The sequence below is a fragment of the Terrapene carolina genome, unplaced genomic scaffold (assembly GCF_002925995.2).
Source record: "Terrapene carolina triunguis isolate 2854851 unplaced genomic scaffold, T_m_triunguis-2.0 Scaffold179, whole genome shotgun sequence".
Lineage (NCBI taxonomy): Eukaryota > Metazoa > Chordata > Testudines > Emydidae > Terrapene > Terrapene triunguis.
In genome coordinates, this window is record NW_020664530.1 from 4,275,871 (window position 1) to 4,300,265 (window position 24,395).

The window sequence follows — 24,395 nt, forward strand, 5'->3', positions numbered from 1 at the left end:
TCTGGCCATCCCTGGCTCACTGGGGCACCATTTTAGATTTTGCAGGGTAGGAGGAAACGTCAACTATGATTCCAGAGACTCTTAGGCACCTGAAAACTCTAGGGTTTTTGCAGATAACAACATAGGAATTAGCTCACAGGAGCACATCATCTAATTGTTATATAAAGAAAGAAAAAAAATATATAAAAACACCAATTAAAGCCACATTTAAAGTTTATATGTAAATTTAGACCAATCAGAAGATAATACAGCAAGATATTCCCAATCCCAAGCCTTGAGGTATCAGTTCTGGAGCTTTAACACAAATATCAGAAACACACATTTGTCCTCTATCTTTAGTAGAAATAAATAAAAATAAATAAAATCTGCTAACTTTCTCTAACAGACAGACTCTGTTACACTGCTATTTTAGTCAATTGTTTTTCACTCCACTAAAAACATACTTAATTTTAACATACGTGATTAAGGGTTTTTTTCTCTTTTATTAAGGAAGGGAATTAATTTTTCTAATTACTTTGGCATTTATGTTTACTGATCACAATCATGTACATGACTCACTAACATTTGACTCCATCATTGCTATTGGTATCCTAGTTGGAACTTCATTTATTTTCATGAAAATTTCAAGTTATTTTACAGATATAACTAAAAATACAATTTAAAAATAAGCAACCTTCATCTGCCTAGCGTCTAAAGTTATGTGTTTAGCTAATGGTTTTTAAACTGGCACTGCTAAGGTTAGTACAAGCTAAAGTTACATTCTAGAAGGATACTATTATTTGATTGTACCACTTTAAATAACGAATGACAAAGCACAACACGGTAATAAAAGTAATAATGATAATTACTCCAGCCAGAACAGGTTAGGCATTTTAGAACTCACTACTCAAGGAATTAAATTTAAGCATAAGAAAGAAACAAAATTATGAAATGCATAGACCAGTCAAAACACTAAAATAACTGCACTTTGAAAGAATAAAATTACAGAGAATATGTGTGCATTGCAGGAAGTACCAAGAAGTAACAACACCACCACCACAAGTATGTTTTGAGGGTTGAGTGCGAAAGAGACAGTGTGTGTCTGTGTATGTATGTATGTATGTGTGTGAGAGAGAGAGACATGCACACACACTCTGTGTGTGTGTGTGTGTGTGTGTGTGTGTCTCTATGTGTGAGAGAAACAGAGTGTGTGAGAGCAGAGCGCTGTCCCTTTAAGCAGAGTGGCACTCACCAGTCTGAAGGCTTGTCCAGACAGCAGCAGCCCCCATCTCACTCCTGAGCCCTGTCCCCGCTCTTCCCCCACTCTGCGGAGATGGGGTACATGGGCGGGGGGAGGGGGACACCCTGACACCAGTGCCCCCCGCCCCCCCCCCCCAGCTGACAGGAACCCCCCTGGGAGCAGCTAGCCAGGGGCGGCTCCAATGCGGGGGCCAGGAGCAGCAGCGGGGGGATGGGCATTCCTGCTCCGGAGGCACCCCGCTTATAACGGCACCCCGGGCTTTTGCCCCGTTGGCCCATATTGAAGGCCGGCTCTATGTAGGATAGGTAGAGATGTGTCACCTGCATATTGCTGGCACTGGAGTCCATGTCATCTGACCAGTTCTCCTGCTGTTTGCATACAGACGCTGAAAAGGACCACAGAGAGAATTGAACAAAATTACTATTATCAGCGAGGAAAAGAGAGCCAAAAGGAGGAACATTCTGGTTTTATGGCCAACTGTTGCCCGGAGTTATTTTTTAATCTTTGTTGACACTCCTAGATGATGCTGAATACATAAATAAAATTATATTTAATATAAAAAGTCAGCCCACAAACTATTAACTTACACGTGGCTGAAAATAAAGAAATACACTATATTGGAAGTACAATCTTAGCCTTCAGCAGTACTAGCATTATGCTGAAATAAAATATTGCAAGTATTTTATCAGGGAAAACATTAATGAAATAGTTTCTCTTTAATCACCTCTCATACATAAATGTGTCCTCTGTCTCACTGATGCATCTATTTCTCAGTTAACTTCTTTATCTTCTATTTGCCCTTTCAAAACTTTATTCTGGATTCTTCACACCCTTTGAGTTTCATTGTCATTTTTTTATACAATCCTTGTTTCTGTCAAAATCATATTTTTAATGTCAATGGAGATACAAATATTCAAAATGACCATGTTAATCAGGTCTTCTGAATGTTATTGAATAAAAATTTTGGATTAAAAGGTCAACTTTAAAAATGCACACAATAAATTCACTGATAAAAATCTATTCTAACAGCATCCTACACCTTCTCCACTGCCACACATTACATTATTCATGTTATCTTCACTGAATTTTAAGCAGTGCAAATCCAAAGATGGGGCTTGTTGACTGCTTGAGACTAGCACAATTTCTTTCGTGCCCACAGTGCTGAAGGCTGATCTAGTGGCACTTCTTAAATTAATGAAGCTGATGCAGGGAAATAGAGCACAGACACTTAATCACTTCCTTCAGAACAAAGAAGCGTAGCTATCATTTTTCCTAACATTAATCCCTTAGTATGCCCTTCCTTCACACGCACACTTCCACAGCCATTGTGGAGGGGAAATCATCATTCTTCTCATTGTAAATCACGTAGAGATGCTCAGCAAATAAACAAAGACTTACAATCACATTAAGATCCCTTAGTGGAATGAAAAATAATTTTTAAACCCTCAGAAGCAAAGATATTCCAAAGATTTCCCAGGACAAAATAAATCACAGATATTTATGATATTATAAAATTAAGAAATAAAGGCCCTATCTATCTTAGGATCCTCCATAGCAGTGGTTTTCAAACTTTTTTTCTGGCGACCCAGTTGAAGAAAATTGTTGATGCCTGCGACCCAACAGAGCTGAGGATGAGGGGTTTGGAGTATGGAAGGTGCTCAGGGCTGGGGCAGAGGGTTGGGGTGCAGGGGTGAGGGCTGCGGGGTGAGTCTGGGAATGAGTGGTTCAGAGTGTGGGAGGGGGCTCTGGGCTGGGGCAGGAGGTTGGGGTGCGGGAGGGGGTCAGGGCTCTGGATTGTGGGTGCAGGGTCTGGGGTGGGGCCAGGGATGAGGGGTTTGGGGTGCAGGAGGGGGCTCCAGGTTTGGGGGGGCTAAGGGCTGGGGCAGGGGGTTGGGGTGCAGGAGGGGGTTAGGGCTCTGTGTGCAGGCTCTGGGATGGGGCCAGGGATGAGGGAATTGGGGTGCAGAAGGGGACTCCGGGCTGGGGCTGAGAGGTTCAGAGTGCAGGAGGGGGCTCAGGGCTGGGGTACAGGAGGGGGTGTGGGCTCTGGGAGGGAGTTTGGGTGGGGGCTGGGGCCCAGGGCTGGGGCAGGGGGTTGGGGTGCAGGAGGGGGTGCAGGGCACAGGCTCTGGGTGGGAGTTTGGGAGTGTGAGGGGGCTCAGGGCTGGGGCAGAAGGTTGGGGTGCGGGATGAGGGCTCCAAACGGCTCTTACCTCGGGTGGCTCCTGGAAGTGGCGACATGTCCCTCTCGCTCCTAGGTGAAGGGGCAGCCAGGGGCAGGGTGCTCTGCGCACTGCTCCCGTCCACAGGCATTGCCCTGCATCATTGGCCATGGTTCCCGGCCAATGGGAGCTGCGGAGCTCGTGCTTGGGGTGGGGGCAGTGCACAGAGCCTCCCTGGCCACACCTGTGCCTAGGAGCCAAAGAGACATGTCGCCGCTTCCGGGAGCCACGCGGAGCTGGCCACTGTGGCCAACCGGACTCTTAACGGCTAGGTCAGCTGTGCTGACCATAGCCGCCAGGATCCCTTTTTGACCTGGCGTTCTGGCAACCCTATGTCAGCCCCAGTTCTTCCAGTCAATTGAGCATTTGCCTCAGCTAACTGACCCCCTTTCTTCAGTACCCCCAACTGATTTCCTGCCCCTCCTGAGTCTGTCCCCATGAAGCCATGCAATTTACTGGTCCTCCGCCTCCCCCTTCCTCCCTCAGTCAATTGATCCCGTCTCTCGTCCCTCTCAGGTTGCCCAAGCAACAAAACCTGTGTCTCTCTTGGTAAAACGAGCGTGTGCCTTCCCACATACACACACATCCAGCCATTTTAGACTGTGCCTCGGCCCCTACTCCAGCAAATTCACACTTTGCCTTCTACAATTTATCTGCTGTCTTTTTTCCAGGCTAAGTGATTCTCAGTAGCATCCTGTGGGCTGCACTGGATACCTGCAAGGGAGGGCAGCTATCCTGTAGTAGGGATTCAGGAGAGTGAGTGGAATACCTAACCTAATTCCCCTGTGAACAGGAAAGAGCTGCTCTTTCTCTTCCCTTCCAGCCCCTGGGATGCAGCAGGCAGCCCTTGACAAGCTGCAGCTGGGGAGAAAGAGGATATTCAAATCTCTCCTGGCTTACACGAGTCTGCTAAGTACCCAAGGGGCAGCAGGAAAAGCAGTGAGGAGGGGATGGGGAGATGCCCTCTATTGCCTCCCCCTTGCTACCAGCCTGGTGTCTCCTCTGTGACAGTCTGAACTAACTGAACACAAAATATCTACCTGTCTCTGCTGACAGCAGAGGCCTTAGAGATTTAAAGGTGCAATCCATGAAAAAAGTGTTAACAGTTACACCACCAAGTATCGCACGGATCAAAACACTGATAATTTGATATCTGTCTGGTAGCCTGTGTTAAATGAGTTTTGTGGTCTTAGTCTAGTGGATAAGTGCCCACATCTAAAAACCATCTCAGCTGACAGTGTCATCCTTGCTACAAGTTTCAGCATAGAACACCAGGCCTGGATGGCAGTGAAAACTGATTACCCTTTGATCCCAATCAAGGATGAGGCAAATCAGTGGAGCAGCAATGGGAAGTTTGTGCTACAGCTCATACTATGGATAATTTGACTGCTTCGCTTTTCAGTTCTAACAATCTGCCCCGTTCAACTGTACTCACCCACTCCTGCCTTCTCAAAAAAAACCCTCAACTCTCTTTTAAAGGACACTGCTAAGTATTATAGTTGTTGTGTACATGGGTTTAACTCCCTACATTTTATAACATCTTTGCAAGACCTATTCTAGCCCCATCAAAGCTCTATATGTAGTCAAATATATTAAACATGGTGTTGAGATATTTGCTTTCAAATGCAGTCTCTTTGACGCTTTAAAAGCATTGCCAAAAATATACAAGATGGCAGAACCACACCGTTCTATTTATTATTAATAATAATAATAATGTTTATTTCTGTAATACCTAGGAACCAACCAAGAATGGGGCACTATTCTGCTAGCCACAAACACAGAATAGCAACCAGTCCCTGCCACAAAGAGCTTACTATCTAAACAGACAAGATAGGGATAATGGATAGGGGAAAGGCATATAACATACAAGCCTAGAAAACAACATAATGGTGGCAAATGTTAGTTCCATGATTTGTTTCTGGTGGAGTTTAGTTAGGTGGAGATTAGCTAAACAAAAAGACAAGTGTAGGGAGAGGAGATGCTGAAGGGAAGGGGCTGGAGGGCAGGAGGGTAAGAGGTGTAGGTTTATTCTCTTGTGTTTTTTTTTTTTAAACATAATACCCATCACCATATAGATGAGTTCTGCACAAAAGCCTAAAATACCATTAATTAAAATAAGGCAGGGATTCAAAGACCCAGCGAGAAACAGACACTGCCAAAAGAAAGCTAAAATAAAAATACTCAAGCATTTTCTCATCCTAAAAATGTATGAAGAGACACAAAATATAAGACAGGGCTGCCGCTTATAAACAATGAATATCCAGAACCAAATCTACATTAGCATATTACACTATAGGATAATAAATGTTTCTCTCTGCTGAGAGTTATTATTTATTACTTATCTACTGCCACAAATTCAGCCTTGTAAAACTCATGAAAATTTATAAGTACAGGCAAAAAACTTACTTGCCTATCCCCATCATGACGACAAGTAAAATGAAGAGAGGTTGAGGTGGAGTAGTAATATTTTAGTCACAAAAAAGTGGTCATCCAGGGCAGGTAGAATTTTTCAAACCCGCTGTAAGGTTTGTAGCTGGCTCTTTATAAATATATGAACAGATAAGATCCTTGCCCTGAAGACCTTAAAGCCTAATTCATGGAATAACTGGTCAAGGACAAGGAAGGAAGGGACTGTCACTGGAAATATTCATGAAAGTGGATGGAAGGAGGAGAGAGAGCACTTGGTGCACACATAGAGAATCCAGACTTTCTAACTCCAAATCTAGTGCTCTGTCCACTGGACCGCATTGCTTCCCCTGACCTGGCCCTGAATAGATAGCCTGTGCAAGCTAACAGAGATCTACCCCATTCAAAAGGCAGATTGCTGCATTCCACACAAGGGTCCTGATTCAGGAAAGAATCCCTATTCATGAAGGGCATTAAGCACTTAAAGTTATGTACATGCATAAGCCTCATTAATTTAAAGGGGCCATAAGCAGGTGCTTATGTGCCCTTCCTAAATACAGCTGCTTTCCTGAGTCAGCTCCTCAATAGCTCTTGCCCCACATAAGGCATGGTATAGAAATTTAGCATGGAGACCTAGGTAACTGGGGTGAGGTATTTAAGATTTTTGTTTTTTCTGTCTATACAGGTAATTTGAACAAAGAAAAAGAAATACAGCTGGCCAATAATACATTTAATTTTATAATATGTTTCAGTCATAGTATTCTAGGCTGTGAAACAACAGCAGAATCAAACATATAAAAGAGTGAATCAGTGAGCTAGGCATATAAAATTTCACAAGATAAGTCCACATAAAATAAAACTAAATTATTGTGCCAGACCAAAAATGTTTTCCAAACCAAAATGGTCTTTGTAATACAAACTTGAGACCTCCCACTCTGAGGTGCGGAGAACCCACAACACTGAATCAATGGGAGGTGAATGCACTTCCAAGAGAATGCACTGAGCAAGTTGCAGGATCCAGGTCTGAATTTATGGCACTTCTCAATACCAAAGAGACGGTATTCTACAAAGCTGAGAGTGCAGAAACAAAGATAATAAGTATTCAGAACCCTTAACAGCTTTATGTGCTTTCCATCCATACATCACTATCATAGGTTTTATCATTTCCATTTTACAGAAATTAAAGAAGTTAAGTGACTTGCAGCAAATCACTATTCATCTATTCTGCCCTGTAAGAATTTAGGACCTTGATTTTAGAAGGTGACATGGTATAACCCATAATTGCACATAATGATTTCAGATGTTCAAGGGTAAAATCAAAGACTTCGAAAACAGATTTATTCAAGGCATGAACACGGATTGCAAACACCATTTTGTTCCTCTGTTACAAGCATGCCATCCACTCTTACTCTGAAACTAAATGGCTTCTTGAGTAGTGTGGCTACATGTCCCTGAAAATCAAGAATGACCCACTTCCCAGGGCCTGACTGGTTTTACAAAAACAGTATTTTATCTAAGTTTACAAACGCCCCCCAATCCCCCCCCCAACTCTGGACAACTTTCTCAGTGCAAATTTCCAGCATAAAGACTGAAAAAATATGCACCTCAAGGACAATTCCTCCCCAAAGCTCTCTGTGATCTCCCTCATCCAGATGAGACTTTGAGTGACCCCTCTTTGCCCACAGGGAGTTAGGCTTGGTCTACACTTACCCCCCAAGTCGAAGTAAGGTACGCAAATTCAGCTACGTGAATAACGTAGCTGAATTTGACATACCTTACTTCGAACTTACCGCGGTTCAGACGCGGTCCACACGCGGCAGGCAGGCTCCCCGTCGACTCCGCGGTACTCCTCTCGTTGAGCTGGAGTACCGCAGTCGACGGGGATCACTTCCTGGTTTGATTTATTGCGTCCAGACCAGACGCGATAAATCGAACCAGGAAGTTCGATCCCCAGCCGCCGAACTACCGCGGCAGTGTAGACCAGCCCTCAGACACTAAACACCATCTGACTCCGGGCAGTGTTCTGAGGGGCAAGCTTATAGACAACTTAGCCACACCATCATCACATGCACCTAGCTACCAACCTGTCTGCTGTCCTCTGTACTTCTTCCATCTCCCCTGCATCAGTGCAGTGGTGAAACAAGACTGTAGGAAAGCACAGGGGGTTAAGGAAGAGCGGTGGAGAGAGCATGTTTTTGTGGAATGAAGGGAGGAAAAGGATGGAAAGTAGAAAAGTGAGCACAGTTCTCTAAAGCTCAAAAACCAGAAGGCAAAAAGAAAAGGTTCCCATATTGTTTTCTTAAAATCTCATGAATTTTTAGCTAGTCTAATGATTTTGGTAGTCCCAATTACTGAATTTTGAATGTCTGGGGTTGGCAATACTTATGAATCATAGAAGTGTAAGACTGGAAGGGACCTCGACAGGTCATCCAGTCCAGTCCCCTGCACTTCAGGCAGGACTAAGTAATAACTAGAGTCTAGTTACTAGACCATTCCTGATAGGTGTTTATCTAACTTGTTCTTAAAAAACCTCAAAGGATGGAGATCCACAACCACCTTAGGAAATTATTCCAGTGCTTAACTACCCTGACAGTTAGGACGTTTTTCCTAATGTCCAACCTAAACCTCCCTTGCTGCAATTTAAACCCATTGCTTCTTGTCCAATCCTCAGAGGGCAAATGCCGTACTAAAGTCAAGATATACCACATCTACCGCTTCCCCCATCCACAAGGCTTGTTACTCTGTCAAAGAAAGCTATTAGGATTGTAAGCTGTATCTGTTTTATGTACTATTAGAACTGTTTGTATATGTTATTTTGTGATTTTATTGAAATCGCCATCTTGAATTTTGTAAGTTGTAGCTGGAACTCCATATTTGTGTCCTTTCCCCCCCCTCCCCATTAGTTTGGCACCCTTTCTGAGGCATAATTGCCTGACTGGTTGCCGCACAGACTTAATCTACCTAGCAACCCAAAAGGTGAGAAAGTACTACCTGACCCTAAACTAATCTGCCCAGAGACAGAAGGATATATAGAAACCCAGTGCAGCCTGTGTCCATTCTATCTGCGTCGTCTTCGAGAGGCAAGATCAACATCTCCAAGGAGTCAGAGTTTACCTGAGTAACATCATATCTGATCTGAGTTCCTCCTGTGAGATTCCAACATCACAGTAGAAGGTCCGGATCCATCCTGCTGAAGCTGAGGCAGACTGAGTTGACACGCCGTCCGTTTTGTGTCTCGGTGTCATCCATCTGAAAGTAACATTAATCGTTATTCATAGGCCTGTAGTCTGTTAAGGTAATTGGTGGGGTCTTCAAGCCTACCTTGGGATATAAATCACGGAGCTCTTATATATTCAGTTTGTTCTGTTTTATATACATTGCTTCCCCCTCTCCCATTACTGTATCTTACCTTCAATAAACTACTTACCTGCTTTGCACCCTTATCATTACCTCCCTATTTTATTTTAAGCGACACCAGATGATAGATGCTTGAGGGATAAAAGATCCTGTCTATAGGGGCGGGGGTCCTGCTAAACAACTAAATTAAAACTGTTATGAGCCCATCTAGTCTGTTACTACACAACATCCTGTAACAGGTTGGCCTGACATGATCTTGACAAATCCATGTTGACTGTTACTTATCACCTTATTATCTTCTAGGTATTTGCAAATTGATTGATTATTTGTTCCATTATCTTTTCGGGCACTGAAATTAAGCTGACTGATCTGTAATTCCCCAGGTTGCCCTTATTCCCATTTTTTTATAGATTAGCACTATATTTGCCCTCTTCCAGTCCTCTGGAATCTCTCCCGTCTTCCATGAGTTTTCAACGATTATCGCTAATGGCTCATATCTCCTCAGACAGCTCCTTGAGTATTCTAGGATGCATTTCATCAGGTGCTGCCAACTTGAAGACATCCAATTTGTCTAATGTAATTTTTAATTTGTTCTTTCCCGATTTTAGCCTCAGATCCTACACATTTTCACTGGCGTTCAGTATGTTAACATGTCCGATTACTACTAACCTTCTTGGTGAAAACTGAAACAAAAAAGTCATTTAGCACTTCTTCCATTTCCACATTTTCTGTTATTGTCTTTCCCCCATCATTGAGTAATAGGACTTCCTTGTCCTTGTCCTTCCTCCTGCTTCTAATGTATTTGTAGGATGTTTTCTTGTTCCCCTTTGTCTCTAGCTAGTTTAATTTCATTTTGTGCTTTGGCCCTTCTAATTTTGTCCCTACATGCTTGTGCTGTTTATATTCCAGGATGTTTGTATTCATCCTTCATGATTTGACTTAGTTTCCACTTTTTGTAGGACTCTTTTGAGTTTCAGATCATTGAAGATCTCCTGGTTAAGCCAAGATGGTTTTTTGCTATACAGTACTTCCTATCTCTCTTATGCAATGGGATAGTTTGCTCTTGTGCCTTTAATAACGTCTCTGAAAAACTGCTCTCTTGAACTGTTTTTCCCCTTAGTCTTGCTTCCCATGGGATCGTACCTACCAACTCCCTGAGTTTGCTAAAATCTGCCTTCTTGAAATCCATTATCTTTATTCTACTGTTTTCCCTCCTACCATTCCTTAGAATCATGAACTCTGTCATTTCATGCTCACTTTCACCTCAGCTGCCTTCCACTTTTAAATCCTCATCCAGTTCCTCCCTATTTGTCAAAATCAAATCTAAAACAGCCTCTCCCCTAGTAGCTTTCTCCACCTTCTGAAATAAAAAATGGTCTCTAATGCATTTTAAGAACTTGCAGGACATCACCCTTGTTTTTTACCCCTTTTTTTACCCAGAGACTTTCAACACATTTGTATCCTATTTCCATCTCAACCTCAGTCCAAGTGAATACATCTTTGATATTCAAGCCATCAACTCTTCCCTGTTTTCCCTGCCTGTCCTTCCTCAGCAAGCTGTACCTTTCTACACCAATATTCCAGTTGTGTGTTATCCCACCAAGTCTCTGTGATGCCAGCTATGTCATAGTTGTGTTTATTCACTAGTACTTCTAGTTCTTCCTGTTTATTCCCCATATGTCTTGCTTTAGTATACACACGTAAGATAATGATTTCATTTCCCCGCTATGTTTCCTCGTCTCCCCTTTGTCCCTGCTATAATTGCCCATGCTTCCCCCAAGAGTCTAACCCTTCTCCCAGGTCACCATGTGTTTGACTTACCTCTGGGCTTTTGTCTCCTAGGTGTCTGAAGTTAGGCTCTTAAATACATATTTGGACAGCTGAATAAAAGAGGTCTTATTTTAGCAATGCTGAGCACCCCACACCTCTCCCCCAAAATCACACTGAAGCCAATAGAAGCTGGGGACGCTCAGCACTTTTGAAAATTCTGTCCATTTTTGTGTAGGTGCCTAATACAAATTTTGAAGCCTAAGTTCAGGTACCCAGATGTGAACATTTGAGCTCTACTAGGGCATGGGATTTTCCTCTTGCCCAACAAATCAAAAAAGTGGTGCCCCTGGGTTTGCATTTTATTTGAAAACAGCAGAAATCCCTTACACATCAAAACAAGGAAAATAACAGCCACTGTCCCACTGGCTGCCTACCCATTCCCCCCTACACAATGCTGCGCTGCCTATATGACCCCCCTCCACTGTATTCTCTGTTGGGAAAGACCACCCTGGGAAACTCTAGCCCAGAGGCTTCCCAGCTGGGTAATGCCTGCAAGAGGTGCATTAGATCCCTATGCAGAGAAGGAAGCAGAGCCCATCTCTTTGTTCTGCGTTTGTACAGCACCTTGCACAGTGGAGGGATCCTCATATCTGAACGGGGCTCACAGTTCCTCCAGCAATACAATTAACACAGTGGCTCACTACAGTGCTGCTACTGCTATGGGCCGCTCCATTATGGCAATGTAACCGCTCAGTAAAAACGAGCGCGGGAGCGGTTACCACCCCCAAGTCCCCTCCCACGACAGGGACCCATTGGGGAGCGGGGCACTACAGAGCAGGGGGCTGGACCGCATTGAAACCTACACACAGCAGAGAGAAATGTACGTGACGTGTCCACCTCAGCGTTCCACCCCCCTTCCCTTCTTAAGTACGTAACGCTCTCCACTTGCGCACGCGCAGCTTGCAACACCCGTCCTCAACCCCGCCCGCAAGGGAGTAGGCGTAGCCTGCCGCATCGCCTCACAGCGCATGCGTCAGCGAGGGGCCGGGCCTGCCATCATCCCGGCCGGGATCAGGCGATTATGGCCTGCAGAGGGGGGGCGTAGCGCCGGTGGCGGAAGTTCCGGCGCAGTTTCTCCTTCCGGTTCCTCGCCGTGACTTGTGCAGTTGCTACGTGTCCTTAGCGCGAGCGGTTCGTTCGGTCCCGGAGCCTCAGGTGAGAGCGGTAGCGGCGCCTCCGGTGGGGAGGGGGCGGCGCTTCTTGGGCGGGGCCCTCGGGGAGCGAAGGCGGCCGAGCGCCGCCGCTGTCCGTGCGGGGCCCCCGCCAGGCCCCGGGGCAGCGCGCTGGGCTCTCGCCGCCGGCTCCCCCCGGTAGCTCTTCCCCCAGCCCCCCGGGTCCGCCTCTGCGCTGGGGCTGTAACGGGCTGGCGAGCCTCGCTGCGGCCCGGGGTTCGCTGAGCTAGTGTCCGAGGGCTGGGGCCGGCCTGGAGCCCGCACGCAGCAAACCCATCTCCCCTGCCCCCCCGGGCCTAGGGTGACCAGACAGCAAGTGTGAAAAATCAGGACGGGGGTGGGGGTAATAGGAGCCTATATAAGAAAAAGACCCAACAATCGGGACTGTCCCCATAAAATCGGGACGTCTGGTCACCCTACCCGGGCCCGAGGGGGTGGAGGCTGCTACACTCCGTAAGTGGCATGAGTGTCAAGGGAAAAGGGAACGTGAGTCCGGCGAAAGCTTTGGTTATGGCTGGTCCACAATATCCTGGCCATAAACCAGCCCCCCCCCCCCCCCCCCCCCCCCCACCCCCCCCACTCTCCCCCCCCTCTCCCCCCAGCTTGAGGAGTCATCCCTCTTCTTCAGGGAGAACCCAGCAGTGAATCACAGCAGGGTCCTGCTCCCTGACTACGGCTCCTAGGTGGTGTGGTAATACAAATAATAAAAGCTAGTGTGAATATATCAAATGTTGGGCGATCTAATTCCACAAGGAAAAGGGCAGTAGTTTCAGGTCTCTACATGCTTAATAATGGCAGCTGACAGCAGTATGTCGCCAAACTGCCCGACCCCCGCTATTGTAGGATGGTTTGCCTTACTAAGGAAACTTCTGATTTGTATTTCATTCAAGGAGATTTGCAAACAAAACTGTAAAACCTGTAGTAGATTTGTAATTCATTGCACCCCTCTAGCAAGTTAAAATTTTGAAAAGGAATAGGTTTTAACTGATAATTTGAAGATATTTGAAAGGTATCACATGGCAGTTGGATCTTGCCCTTTGTAGGTACAAAAACCTCCTTTGCTATCTAGGGTTTAGATTAGGGCTGTTGATTAATTGCAGTTAACTCATGTGATTAACTCAGAAAAATTAATCACGATTAAAAAAAGTAATTGCAATTAATAGCACTGTTAAACAATAGAATACAAATTGAAATTTATTAAATATTTTTGGATTTTTTCAAATATATTGATTTCTAATACAACACAGAATACAAAGTGTACCGTGCTCACTTTTTGATTACAAATATTTGTACTGTAAAAATGATAAAAAGAAATAGTATTTTTCAATTCACCTCATAAGTACTTAGTGCAATCTCTTTATTGTGAAAGTGTAACTTACAAATGTAGATTTTTTTTTTGTTACATAACTGCACTCAAAAACAAAACAATGTAAAACTTTAGAACCTACAAGTCCACCCAGTCCTACTTCTTGTTCAGCCAATTGCTAAGACAAAGAAGTTTGTTTACATTTACAGGGGATACTGCCTCCTGCTTCTTGTTTACAATGTCACCTGAAAGTGAGAACAGGCATTTGCATGGCACTTTTGTAGCCGGCATTGCAAGGTATTTACATGCCAGATATGCTAAACATTCATATGCCCCTTCATGCTTTGGCCACCATTCCAGAGGACATGCTTCTATGCTGATGATGCTCGTTTAAAAAAAAAAAAAAAGCATTAATTAAATTTGCGACTGAACTCCTTGGGGGAGAATTGTATGTCTCCTGTTCTGTTTTACCCAAATTTCATGTTATAGTAGTCTCGGATGATGACCCAGCACATGTTCTTTTTAAGAAGGTTTTCACAGCAGATTTAACAAAATGCAAAGAAAGATACCAATGTGAGATTTCTAAAAATAGCTACAGTACTTGACCCAAGGTTTAAGAAGCTGAAGTGCCATCAAAATCTGAGAGGGATGAGGTGTGGAACATGCTTTCAGAAGTCTTAAAAGAGCAGCACTCCACTGCGGAATCTACAGAACCTGAACCACCAAAAAAGAAAATAAACCATCTGCTGGTGGCATCTGACTCATGATGATGAAAATGAACATGCGTCAGTCTGCTCTGCTTTGGACAGTAATCGAGCAGAACCTGTCATCAGCATGGACGCATGTCCTCTGGAATGGTGGTTGAAGCATGAAGGGACATATGAATCTTTAGCGCATCTGGCACGTAAATATCTTGTGACGCTGGCTACATGTGGACTTGTAGGCTCTAAAGTTTTACATTGTTTTATTTTTGAATGCAGTTATTTTTTTGTACATAATTCTATATTTGTAAGTTCAACTTTCATGATAGAGATTGCACTACAGTACTTGTATTAGGTGAATTGAAAAATACTGTTTTGTTAGTGCAGATACTTGTAATAAAAAATAAATATAAAGTGAGCACTTTACACTTTGCATTCTGTGTTGTAATTGAAATCAATATATTTGAAAATGTAGAAAACATCAAAAAATATTAAATAACTGGTATTCTATCGTTTAACAGCGTGATTAATTGCACGATTACTTTTTTAATCGTGCGACAGCCCTAATTTAGATCATGACACCTTCACTTAAATGTTTACTGTTGGTTTGTTTTAACTACAACCAGAACAACAAACACACCTCCTGGAAGTGTGTTCAGTCAACTTATAGATGAAAACTCTAAAGTGATAGTATATCAGTAAGCCAGTTAGATTCAGAATGTATAAACTGGTAACTATAGAAGGAATAATGGAGACAAAATAGAGGAACACTATGCAGGAGAATGGGAGCATCAATAAGACTCGAAGAGGATGTAAAAATTGGAAGTCAAAGTTCATGGTTCTTTAGATTGATTACTTGACTGCCTCCATCTTCTGGATACAAAATACATTGCAACAAAATATGGATTTTTAACAGCTTTGTAGACTTAAAAAAACCTAGAATCCTGACATTGTGTGATTAAAGTGTTAACATTTTCACATTCAGTATTTAATGTACATTAAATAAGACCAGCAGAAGGGCAAAGGGAGGATTTGCCTCTTTATGTAAGATGTGAAATGATTTTTCAAAATGATTCTTGAAACAATCTATGTATTAAAATGTGACACTTACTCTTGCAGGCAGTCATGGATCAAGTAATGCAATTTGTTGAACCCAGCCGTCAATTTGTAAAAGATTCCATCAGGCTTGTTAAAAGATGCACTAAGCCAGACAGAAAAGGTAAAGTATGCAAGAAGGAAGATTAAAGGGGGAAAAAACCCTAGGGCCAAATGCTCATTACACTTTAATTTTCTAACTTATGATATTGTCTGAAACACAAAGAACAGGAAGTTCATGTGTTTATAGGCAACATCATGTCTATCATGTTGACTGATTCTTAGTTTTGCACTTGTGTAGCAAACAACCTGTTTTGCAGTCTGACAAATCAGGAGATAGACTTCATTCTGTGTATAACAACCAATTTGAAAGTTTTTTTTGTTTGTTTTTTCTGGTATACATCTTGCTGAAGTCACTTGTGATAGCAGTATGGTAGTGAGTTTCTGAAGCAGTCTACACAGCTGAAGTGTTCTGAAATGTAAATTGCTTAATTTCAGAATCCTTTTGATAATGGCTTCTATGGACACTTCACATCCTGATGTTTAGTCTGATCAAATTAATCTTGTCCAGTGTCACTAACTTGATTTTGCTTGTTTTCTTTTGGAAATTGAATGATTTAGTACTTTGTTTACAATATTGTCAGTGACTTAAAGCCAGATAAGCTAACTTGAACTTTTAAGTAATGTGTGATTCTGTATTTTGTAATCCTGCAAGTATTAATCCCTGGAAACCTAGTATTTCTAAAACTTGGGTTATTTTTAGGAATGAAATAACGGTGTCTTTGTCTCTGGGCATTTACCATCTAAAAGGCACTTCTAAAGTGCCTTTTATCTTAACATTGGGAGAAACTTTCAAAGGCACAAATCTCTCCATGGTCATTGTAGTAACCTAATCTACTGCATTTTAAGTGGTAGGTTTAAATTTACAGGACTAAAACCTATAATTTCTTAAATTGCAGAATTCCAGAAGATTGCCATGGCAACAGCAATAGGTTTTGCGATAATGGGATTTATTGGTTTCTTTGTGAAATTGATCCATATCCCTATCAACAACATCATTGTGTAAGTAAATCTGATAAAATGGTAATGCCAGTATCAGAACATGAATAACAAAGTGTTCAGAGTTGTATTGATAACTAAACTTAGTATTTCAATGAACATAATCATAAGGCCGCTTTGGTATTCATTTATCCAAGTACTTATGTGGCCCCTATCACTATAGTACAGTATAGTGAGCACTTCAGCAACTTCATCTATATCTTGCAAACATTCAGGAGTTTTCAGTAAATCAGTTTTGCTCTCAGATATTAGTGCTTCATCTTTTGTTTACTAAGTAATATACTGCAAAATTTTAGTGCTATTCATTGCACTTGTAGATGAGAGAAGATGGCCCAAGATGTTTAGAAGCTAAATGTTGAACATTTAAATACTCCTGGGGAATTCTGTACCACTGTGCAATGCAGAATTCCATGTTTCCCCTGTGGAACTGGGCTGCAGAGCTGCTGGCTGCCACTAGGGGCTGCTGGACTCAGCAGAGTACAGCTTACAGTGAGTGGTGTGCCCAGCCCAGTGGGGATAGAGGCTGCACATTGTGGCTGCCCAGCTTGAGCCTCATTCTCCTGGGGACAGGAGAGGGCCTGGGAGACCCAGCTCTGGCAAAGGGTGAGGAAGAGCAGGGTCGCACCACACCATGTCCCCTGGCGGGACAGTAAAGAAATTGGTGGTGCATGCAGCTGGGCTCTGGGAGAAGGGGTGTGTGGCTGTCTGGGCTTGTGGGGAGGGGAGTTCAGGTGTGTGGGATCTGGGGACCCCACACAGCCCCCTCCAACACTTCTCAATGGGAACTGGGTCGTCAGAGGGTTTCTTTAACTCCTGGGAGAATCTTTTTAGTCGTTGTATGTGTTGTTGACAGGTATTTTGAAATAAATTACCAAACTAATTGAAACTGGAGTGCTTTATTTGTCAAAATAAAACAATATCAATATGCAGAATTCCCCCAGGAGTAAATACTTGCCGCATGTTTAGGCAGTACAGTAGTTTGTTTGGATTTTGCATTTTTAACTTTCCACTTAATTTTTAATTAGAAATTTCACCAAGTGGCTTGAACACTTGCAGAGAATGTAGTATAAATGAGGCATATAGTTTTGAGAAGTTAATGTCTTGAGATTGTATTGGAAGAAATCACCCAACAGAGCTAATAAATAATAGTACTAAAAATACCTTTATTAAAAGTAAAGCAGTGTTTCCAATTTTACATAACTTTTGTACAATATACCACAATTTGTGTATTAAGCTTTTGCATATGAACATTGAAGCTTAAATCAATCTGGTAAGTAGCACTACAAAAATCACTGATATTGAAGGTTTCAAACACTTCAGTTAAGACTTCTTAATTGGTTAAAAAAAGCAGTCGTTTTGGCAAAGTTGTTCTCAACCATTTCCCTAGTAGGGATGCATATTACAACAAAAGTTTCAGGACCTCTCCCATCTAATCAAAGAAAAGAGGGCGCCTGTAATCCTTTGACATCTGTTTACTGCCCCTTTGGGAGCAAGAGTGGCATAATCCTCAAATTAAGAAAACTCTCTCCGAGCAAAGATGAGACTAAGGAACTGTGTAACGTCTGTGCTGTTTTTAAGGCATAGTGGGGACTTAGTTCCAGTTAGAATGGGATGATGTAACTTAAGATATCGGTCTTACTTGAAACTGATCAAACTCTCTTGTTCTACAGTGGTGGCTGAACATTCATCAAGAAGATCTGTTACCTGAAGTTTGGAGTGATGGACAATGGGTGTGGGGTGGGGGTTTGTTTACTAATATTCCATAAATCTGTATCTTGTTTACTTACTGCTATAAACCAGGTTAAGATTTAAAACAAGCTTGACATCTCAGTTAGTCTCATTTTGTTTTACTGACTCTTTGAAAACTCTAGGTTCAGTAAATAAATAACTTACCACTGTGTGTTGCTCATTGTACGAGATGAGGTAAAGTGACTGAACTGCCTTTCTTGGTTTTTGCTTTCAGTAGTAGAATAATTCTTTACATATTTTGGCCCAGCATTAGGTGGTACTAAAACCCAATTCTAAATCTGTTCATATTAAACACTAACCTACTGCCATTTTCCTATATTGTGTCTTGTAAGCGGGGGAGGGGAGACCCCTACAAAAAGGAATGTGCCTATATAAAGTGCTGTCAGAAGCATAAAGCAAGCTGAAAAGACTTCACTCTAGTCTTTGAGCTGAAGTAATCTTTGGTTTTACTTACAAAAAGTAGGGTAGTTTTTCAGATCTTGTTCTAAACACCATCTCTGTAAGAGGCAACAACTGAAATACATACTTACAGATCACACTGTCAGCTGAGGGCCCTTATCCTTCCTTACCAAACAGTTTTGGATTCCACTAATGTCTTTACAGTGCTTTTCAAGATGGTGCAACTTGACACCAACATTAGCATTAAATTTGTTATATACCATCGTGTTTAGCATCTATTCAATGACGTATGCATTCTGTACCCACAAACTCTTTAAAAGAAAATATACCAGTTTGGTTATCACAGCAGTCTCTTAAAATTTTACAAATTAAAATGCAACTTTATCCAGTTGTTTAAAGAACTTGCATGAACTTCTGCATACAAAGCTCATACAGTTGTGACAAATCTAAACTTATTAATCTATAAAAGCTTGCACACTAACAGTTTACTAGCACTTTATTAGTTTAATGCTGCTCACCTTCTGTTAATTAGAAGTTTGTAAATAGTACTTGATGCTGGAAAGTAGAAGTAAAATGGCAGTACAGACAGCAGCATTAAAAGAAATACTCAGCCTGCTATTCTAAACTTCACTGCAGCGGTATTATTTATTGCTGTTTTTCTTTAAAATTTGCAATTAGCTTTTATGTCTACTTCACTTGAGTTATGTTACTAAACATCAGGGTAGAAGATCAGCCTGTTCTAGTCACATGAAACAGCAAAAGGTTTACTTATACAAAACAAGTACTGTAGTACAGCAGTATTGTAAGTCAAGAACATACATAATACATCAATTAAAATTTGACTTGAGAACAGATTCTTCAACCACTGATTAACAGTAATATTAAAACCTAATATGGACGCACTCCTGCAAGGAGTAAAGTGGGTCAGTCTATGCTCATTAGTCCCTTTCAGTGCTGCTGGTTTAGGAAGTGCATGTGTCCTACACATGGAACTAGAATGAGATACTAGTGACAAAACAGACTATCTTCCTAAATATTTTTCACTTGACCGATTGATCTCCACTGTCTTTCCCTTCCCTCTGCTCCTCCAAAAAAAAAAAAAAATATTTTTTTTACTGCTGGCACAGTAATTCTGTTTCTGTTACTGAGTGAAATTTTCCAATATGTTTAAAGTCTTTGGTTAGCTGAAAGAAAGGCAGTTATAATCTTAAGCATTTTTGATACCCATTGTCCACAGCAACGGTTCATCTGTTTCTATGGTCACAACTCCAGATTCATCGTAGGTATTTGAAGTGCTGACAAGTGTTCCAAACTTTAGCACATGATTAGCTGTAAATAATAAAAATAATTTAAGTAAACACCAGGGAAATCTCTTTACAAAGGCATTTAAAAAACAAACTGCCAAATAAGTAAACAAAGTGACATTTATTTCCTCTCTGGTTAAGGAGGTTTAAATTTCATGTTGACGGCACTGAGGACAATATACTCTAAAAATCTATATAAATCCTTTTGTTCCTTAAATGTTTATATCCAAACCATTCTTGAATCAATATGTGCCATCTCAAAGGTAATTGTGCATAAATCTAAAAATTAAATCCATCATCTCTACTACAGAATAACAAAGTAAAATATAACCAATCTTAAAGCACAGGCCAGCAACTGACAGTAGCATGTGTGTGTTTGAAATTTATTTTGTCTGCATAAACTAATTGAAAATAAGAATAGGTGAGAGAATCCTTCATTTTCCACTGTAGGTTAAGTTAAGAATTCAGCTGTAGTTCAATCATCAATTCACATTTTTAAAAATACTGGTGCTTTTGAAAGGCAGCTGAAGGAAACAACTTACATGAATCAAGTACGTTTTTGGCCCAGAGTGATTCATAAACAAAATATAGGCATCATCTCCTTTTGGAATGAAGAAAACCCAGGGGTAGAAGAAAACAGCTGTTTAACAATGCACAGTAATAGTTTAGGAAGGGAACTGAATGTAGTAGCCAACTGAAATTCCTGCAAGGGGAATTTTAGGTAGGCAGAATTGTAATTACTCAAGTTGGAATTTGGCCAAGATAGCAGGGCTGATTCCTTTACACTTGCATGAAGTACCAGGGGATCTTTAAAGGCCAGTATGATTAAAAGAAGAGAAAATTGTCATACTCCTTTACCACCAATTTAAAAGTTGGGGTGTACTTGTACCTTTGCCACATATCTCCCATGCAAGATGATGTACACCACATACATTGGATCTCTAGTCATTAAAGCTTGTTTATATTAGAATTATTATTTTTAGCTTTTAATGTAACTACAGCTGGAACTGAGATACATGAGCAAGGCTCTACATACCAAAGTTTGGGAACCACTATTCTAAGCAATTTCTCTTGTAGCTGAGGTGCTCAGGAAGTGAGCTTGTTCCATGCACAGACCAATGAAGAAGGGGCAAAGGCTATGGGCCATTTTTGTTCTGGGTTACCTTCCACCGCCAAACTGGCAGTAGTTTTCCAGGGAGCGAAGTAGCTTCTTACATTATATAAATGGATTCGCATTGGCCAGGATCAACCTGCGATCTGCTAGCTGACTTTTACCTCTATCTGTACCTGCAGCAGCAAGCCATCTGGAGGGGTGGAAGGGAGCGGGGGGTTTAGGGGGGAGGGGGTCTTGCAGGGAAGAGGCAGCACAAGGGCAGGGACTGGGGGGAAGGGGTGGTGTGGAGGAGGGGGGCAAGCTGCTGGACAGCCCCAATTCTGACCTGATGCCTAGCTCTAGCTGCTGCCGCCGGCCCTGAGCATGCTGCACCCCCCAGGCTGCCCAAGCCGGACACCGTGGGACAGGCACTGCCATGAGACACGGCACCGGAGCCCAGCTGCTGCTGCTCAAGATGTACCTGCCAGGTACTGGGCCTGCTGCCTCGGGACAGGACGGGGCCCAGGCTCGGAGCCCCCGCCGCACGCATGGGCCTGCCCTTCCTGCGGGGACCTGGCCTGAGAGGATAGGGATGGGCTCCCAGATCTTCTCACCCATTCCTGCTTCCTAATCCCTGGGCTCACTGACTTTCATCCCTCCACTCCCTGAGTGGTCAGCCAGGCGGCCCTGCTCCTTGGCACTTCATGGAGACTCTATCCCCTGCCAGGCACCGACTTTCTTACTTTCTCCCCCTTCCCCCTGACTCTCCCTTCTTGCTGCTCCCAGCCTGGTCGGCGGACTTTTTATCCTATTTAAAGCACTCCAGGCTCTGTCAAAAATTGGATTTTCTTTTCTTTGACATGTTTCCTGGCTTCATAGCCCCAGCCGGGGGGAAGCGGCTGCAGCTTCTGCGAATGGAGGCTGGGGCCCTGGCTGCGCTTTATAAGCTGCCCAGCGGGCACTGGGAAGAGGCAAAGCGCCTCCAAAGCGGTTTGGGGCTTGGCTTGGCCCCGTGTGAATGCATCTCTGTCTCCACTCCAGATCCATACAGCCCTGTCCTGTTGTATCTGCATCCGCTCCACTATCCTCAAAAAGGTTCACAGATTTGCAGGGCTCTATATATAAAGATTATAAAGTCCATCCATGTGTGTATTTTAAGATCAGTATGTCCTGTACCAATTTCTGCTTAGCAAGAGCATGAACTCCAAGATTATCCCCAATTTCTGCTAAGCAGTATCACTAGGCTAAGGCCTTTGCAAGCCACATTAGAGGAAAATATTTACAAGATGTGCTTATTTTATCCATCAGTTACTTTATTACTAGCTGATGGGTAAAATAAGCACATAATCCACAAAATGGTAGCACGATCTACATGTCAGGGTACAGGGAGACCTTCAGAAACAGAGCTCAGGAGTGTGTAGAGACCAGCAAGACCATGTCTGTGGTCTCTTCGCCCTGTCAACTTATGCAGCAAAAATGCATCAGTTGTGGTGGATCTGAAGCTGGACCCCTCTGGATTTGCAATTAAGTGGCCCAATGTAAATGAAAAAGTCTTTGCTTTCTGGGAGCACAAAGCATGGAAAGTTACATCTATCAACTAAGTAGTGGGCTGCTTTATCTGCAGCCCAAGGCCCAAAGAAATTCCCATTGCAGACATGAATGTGGGCTGGGCAGTTCACGTGCATTGACTGGCTCCTTGCCTTCCACAACTCACTATGCGGGACTATCTCCCTCATCTTAAATCACAAACTAGAGGAGTTGCCATAAATCTAGGGCAAAACAATCTCTCTGCATAGCCTCAAGAACTAGGACAGACAAGAACTAGGCCTAACTTTATAATATACTTATTTTAAAGTAATCCTTCCTCAGGTCAAACCTTCAGTTGCTGCTCCTATAGGCCCTACCCTCACTTTAGTTGCTGATTTGGGACTGTTAAGGAGAGGCTTCTCTCCTCTGTCAGCATTCATTATGGTAGTGTCCAATTCACACAGCCCCTTCAAAATTCTTCCCTAAGTCACTAAAGGTCTTGGAAACCTTTCGGATCACGGAGTGGTCTGCGTTTTTTACTCCCCCACCCTGATAACATTCCCCCACAGCATGACTGCCATACAGGAATACAGAAATTCAACAGGAAAGAGCGACTATGTTAGGTCAAGACCATACCCGCCCCAAACTGGTTACCTACAGTGGTGAGCTGGAGCCGGTTCGCACCGGTTCGCGGGAACCGGTTGTTAAATTTAGAAGCCCTTTTAGAACCGGTTGTCCCGCGTGGGACAACCGGTTCTAAAAGGGCATTTAAATTTAACAAGCGCTCCCCGCGCTGCCCCAGCTCACCTCAGCTCTGCCTCCTCCCATGAATGCTCCCCCCTGCTTCTCCTCCCCACTGCTTCCCGCGAATCAGCTGTTTGCACGGGAAGCCTGGGAGGGCTGAGAAGCAAGGAGGCTTCCCGCTCAGGCCTAGGAAGACGGAGCTAAGGTAGGGGGAGTGGGGGAGCAAGGAGGGCCATGCACCCCTGCCCGGCCCCGCATCCCCGCCTGCCCAGCTCTGGCCGCGGCCCTTCCTGGCTCCGGCCGGCCGCCCTCCCCGGCTCCAGCCGTGGTCCCGCGTCCCTGGCCGCCCGGCTCCGGCTGTGGCCCCGGCCGCCCGGCTCCTGCTGTGGCGTGACGCGGCCCGGCTCCAGCAGTGCAGGTCCGGCCGCGGCCCCGCATCCCCAGCTGCCCGGCTCCGGCCGTGGCCCTCCCCAGCCGCCCGGCTCCTGCCGCGTCCTCCGGCCCCGGCCGCACAACTCCAGCCCCGCGACTCCTGCCCCGGCCCCACGTCCCCGGGCTCCGGCTGCCCGGCTCCTGCTGTGGCGCAATGCGGCCCAGCTCTGGCAGCGCGGGTCCGGGAGCGGTGGCGGCCGCAGCCCCGCATCCGCAGTCATGCGGCTCCGGGCACGGCGGCGGACTTCCCCAGCCGCCTGGCTCCCGCCGCGGCCCTCCCTGGCCCCGGCTGGTCGCCCGGCTCCCGCTGCGTCCCCTGGCCCCGGCCGCCCGGCTCCCTCTGCGTCTCCTGGCCCCGGCCGCCTGGCTCCCGCCGCGTCTCCTGGCCCCGCATCCCCGGGCTCCGGCTGCGCGACTCCTGCCCAGGCCCCACGTCCCCAGGCTCCAGCCCCACGTCCCTGGCCCCCCAGCTCCGGCCGTGGCTGGACTGTAGCGCAGCCAACCACATCCAGTCAGCGCGGTAAGGGGGCAGGGAGGGGGTGTTGGAGAGAGGGCAGGGGAGTTCAGGGGGTGATGGGGAGGTGGATAGGGGTTGGGGCGGTCAGAGGGCAGGGAACAGGGGGATTGAATGGGGGCAAGTGTCCCGGGGGGGCAGTCAGGAAGGAGCAGGGGTTGGATGGGGCGGTGGGAGGCAGTCAGGGGCAGGGTTTCCAGGGGCAGTCAGGGGACAGAGAGAAGGGGTGGTTGGATGGGGCAGGG

The 24,395-nt window shown here is 44.3% G+C and overlaps 2 protein-coding genes across 4 annotated transcripts in view; one reads left to right on the forward strand and one right to left on the reverse strand.

Annotated features, from left to right (window-relative positions):
* The first annotated feature begins 12,103 nt into the window (after nucleotides 1-12,103).
* On the forward strand, nucleotides 12,104-18,205 carry LOC112113136 (protein transport protein Sec61 subunit gamma). Of its 2 annotated transcripts, none has more exons than XM_024209321.1 (4): nucleotides 12,104-12,210; nucleotides 15,354-15,453; nucleotides 16,289-16,391; nucleotides 18,059-18,205. In XM_024209321.1, exons 2-4 carry the CDS (start codon nucleotides 15,360-15,362, stop codon nucleotides 18,066-18,068), a joined length of 207 nt encoding a protein of 68 aa, XP_024065089.1. In that variant the 5' UTR covers nucleotides 12,104-12,210; nucleotides 15,354-15,359; the 3' UTR covers nucleotides 18,069-18,205. The 2 variants fall into 2 exon arrangements, with proteins under 2 accessions (XP_024065089.1, XP_024065090.1); XM_024209322.2 differs by lacking the exon at nucleotides 12,104-12,210 and adding an exon at nucleotides 12,819-12,918.
* A 96-nt stretch (nucleotides 18,206-18,301) lies between these two features.
* LOC112103624 (thiamin pyrophosphokinase 1-like) overlaps nucleotides 18,302-24,395 on the reverse strand; it is a 599,015-nt gene continuing 592,921 nt past the window's right edge. For both annotated transcript variants that reach the window (XM_026654049.2, XM_026654047.2), the window contains one exon: nucleotides 18,302-19,865. In XM_026654049.2, the coding sequence (XP_026509834.1) occupies nucleotides 19,744-19,865 (122 nt within the window). In that variant the 3' untranslated portion in view covers nucleotides 18,302-19,743. The remainder of the gene's footprint in view (nucleotides 19,866-24,395) is intronic.

Coding starts and splice junctions, on each gene's coding strand:
- LOC112113136 (XM_024209321.1), top strand. CDS start 15,360: ATGGATCAAGTAATGCAATTTGTTGAACCCAGCCGTCAATTTGTAAAA. Junction 15,454..16,288: donor CACTAAGCCAGACAGAAAAG/GTAAAGTATGCA, acceptor CTTAAATTGCAG/AATTCCAGAAGATTGCCATG.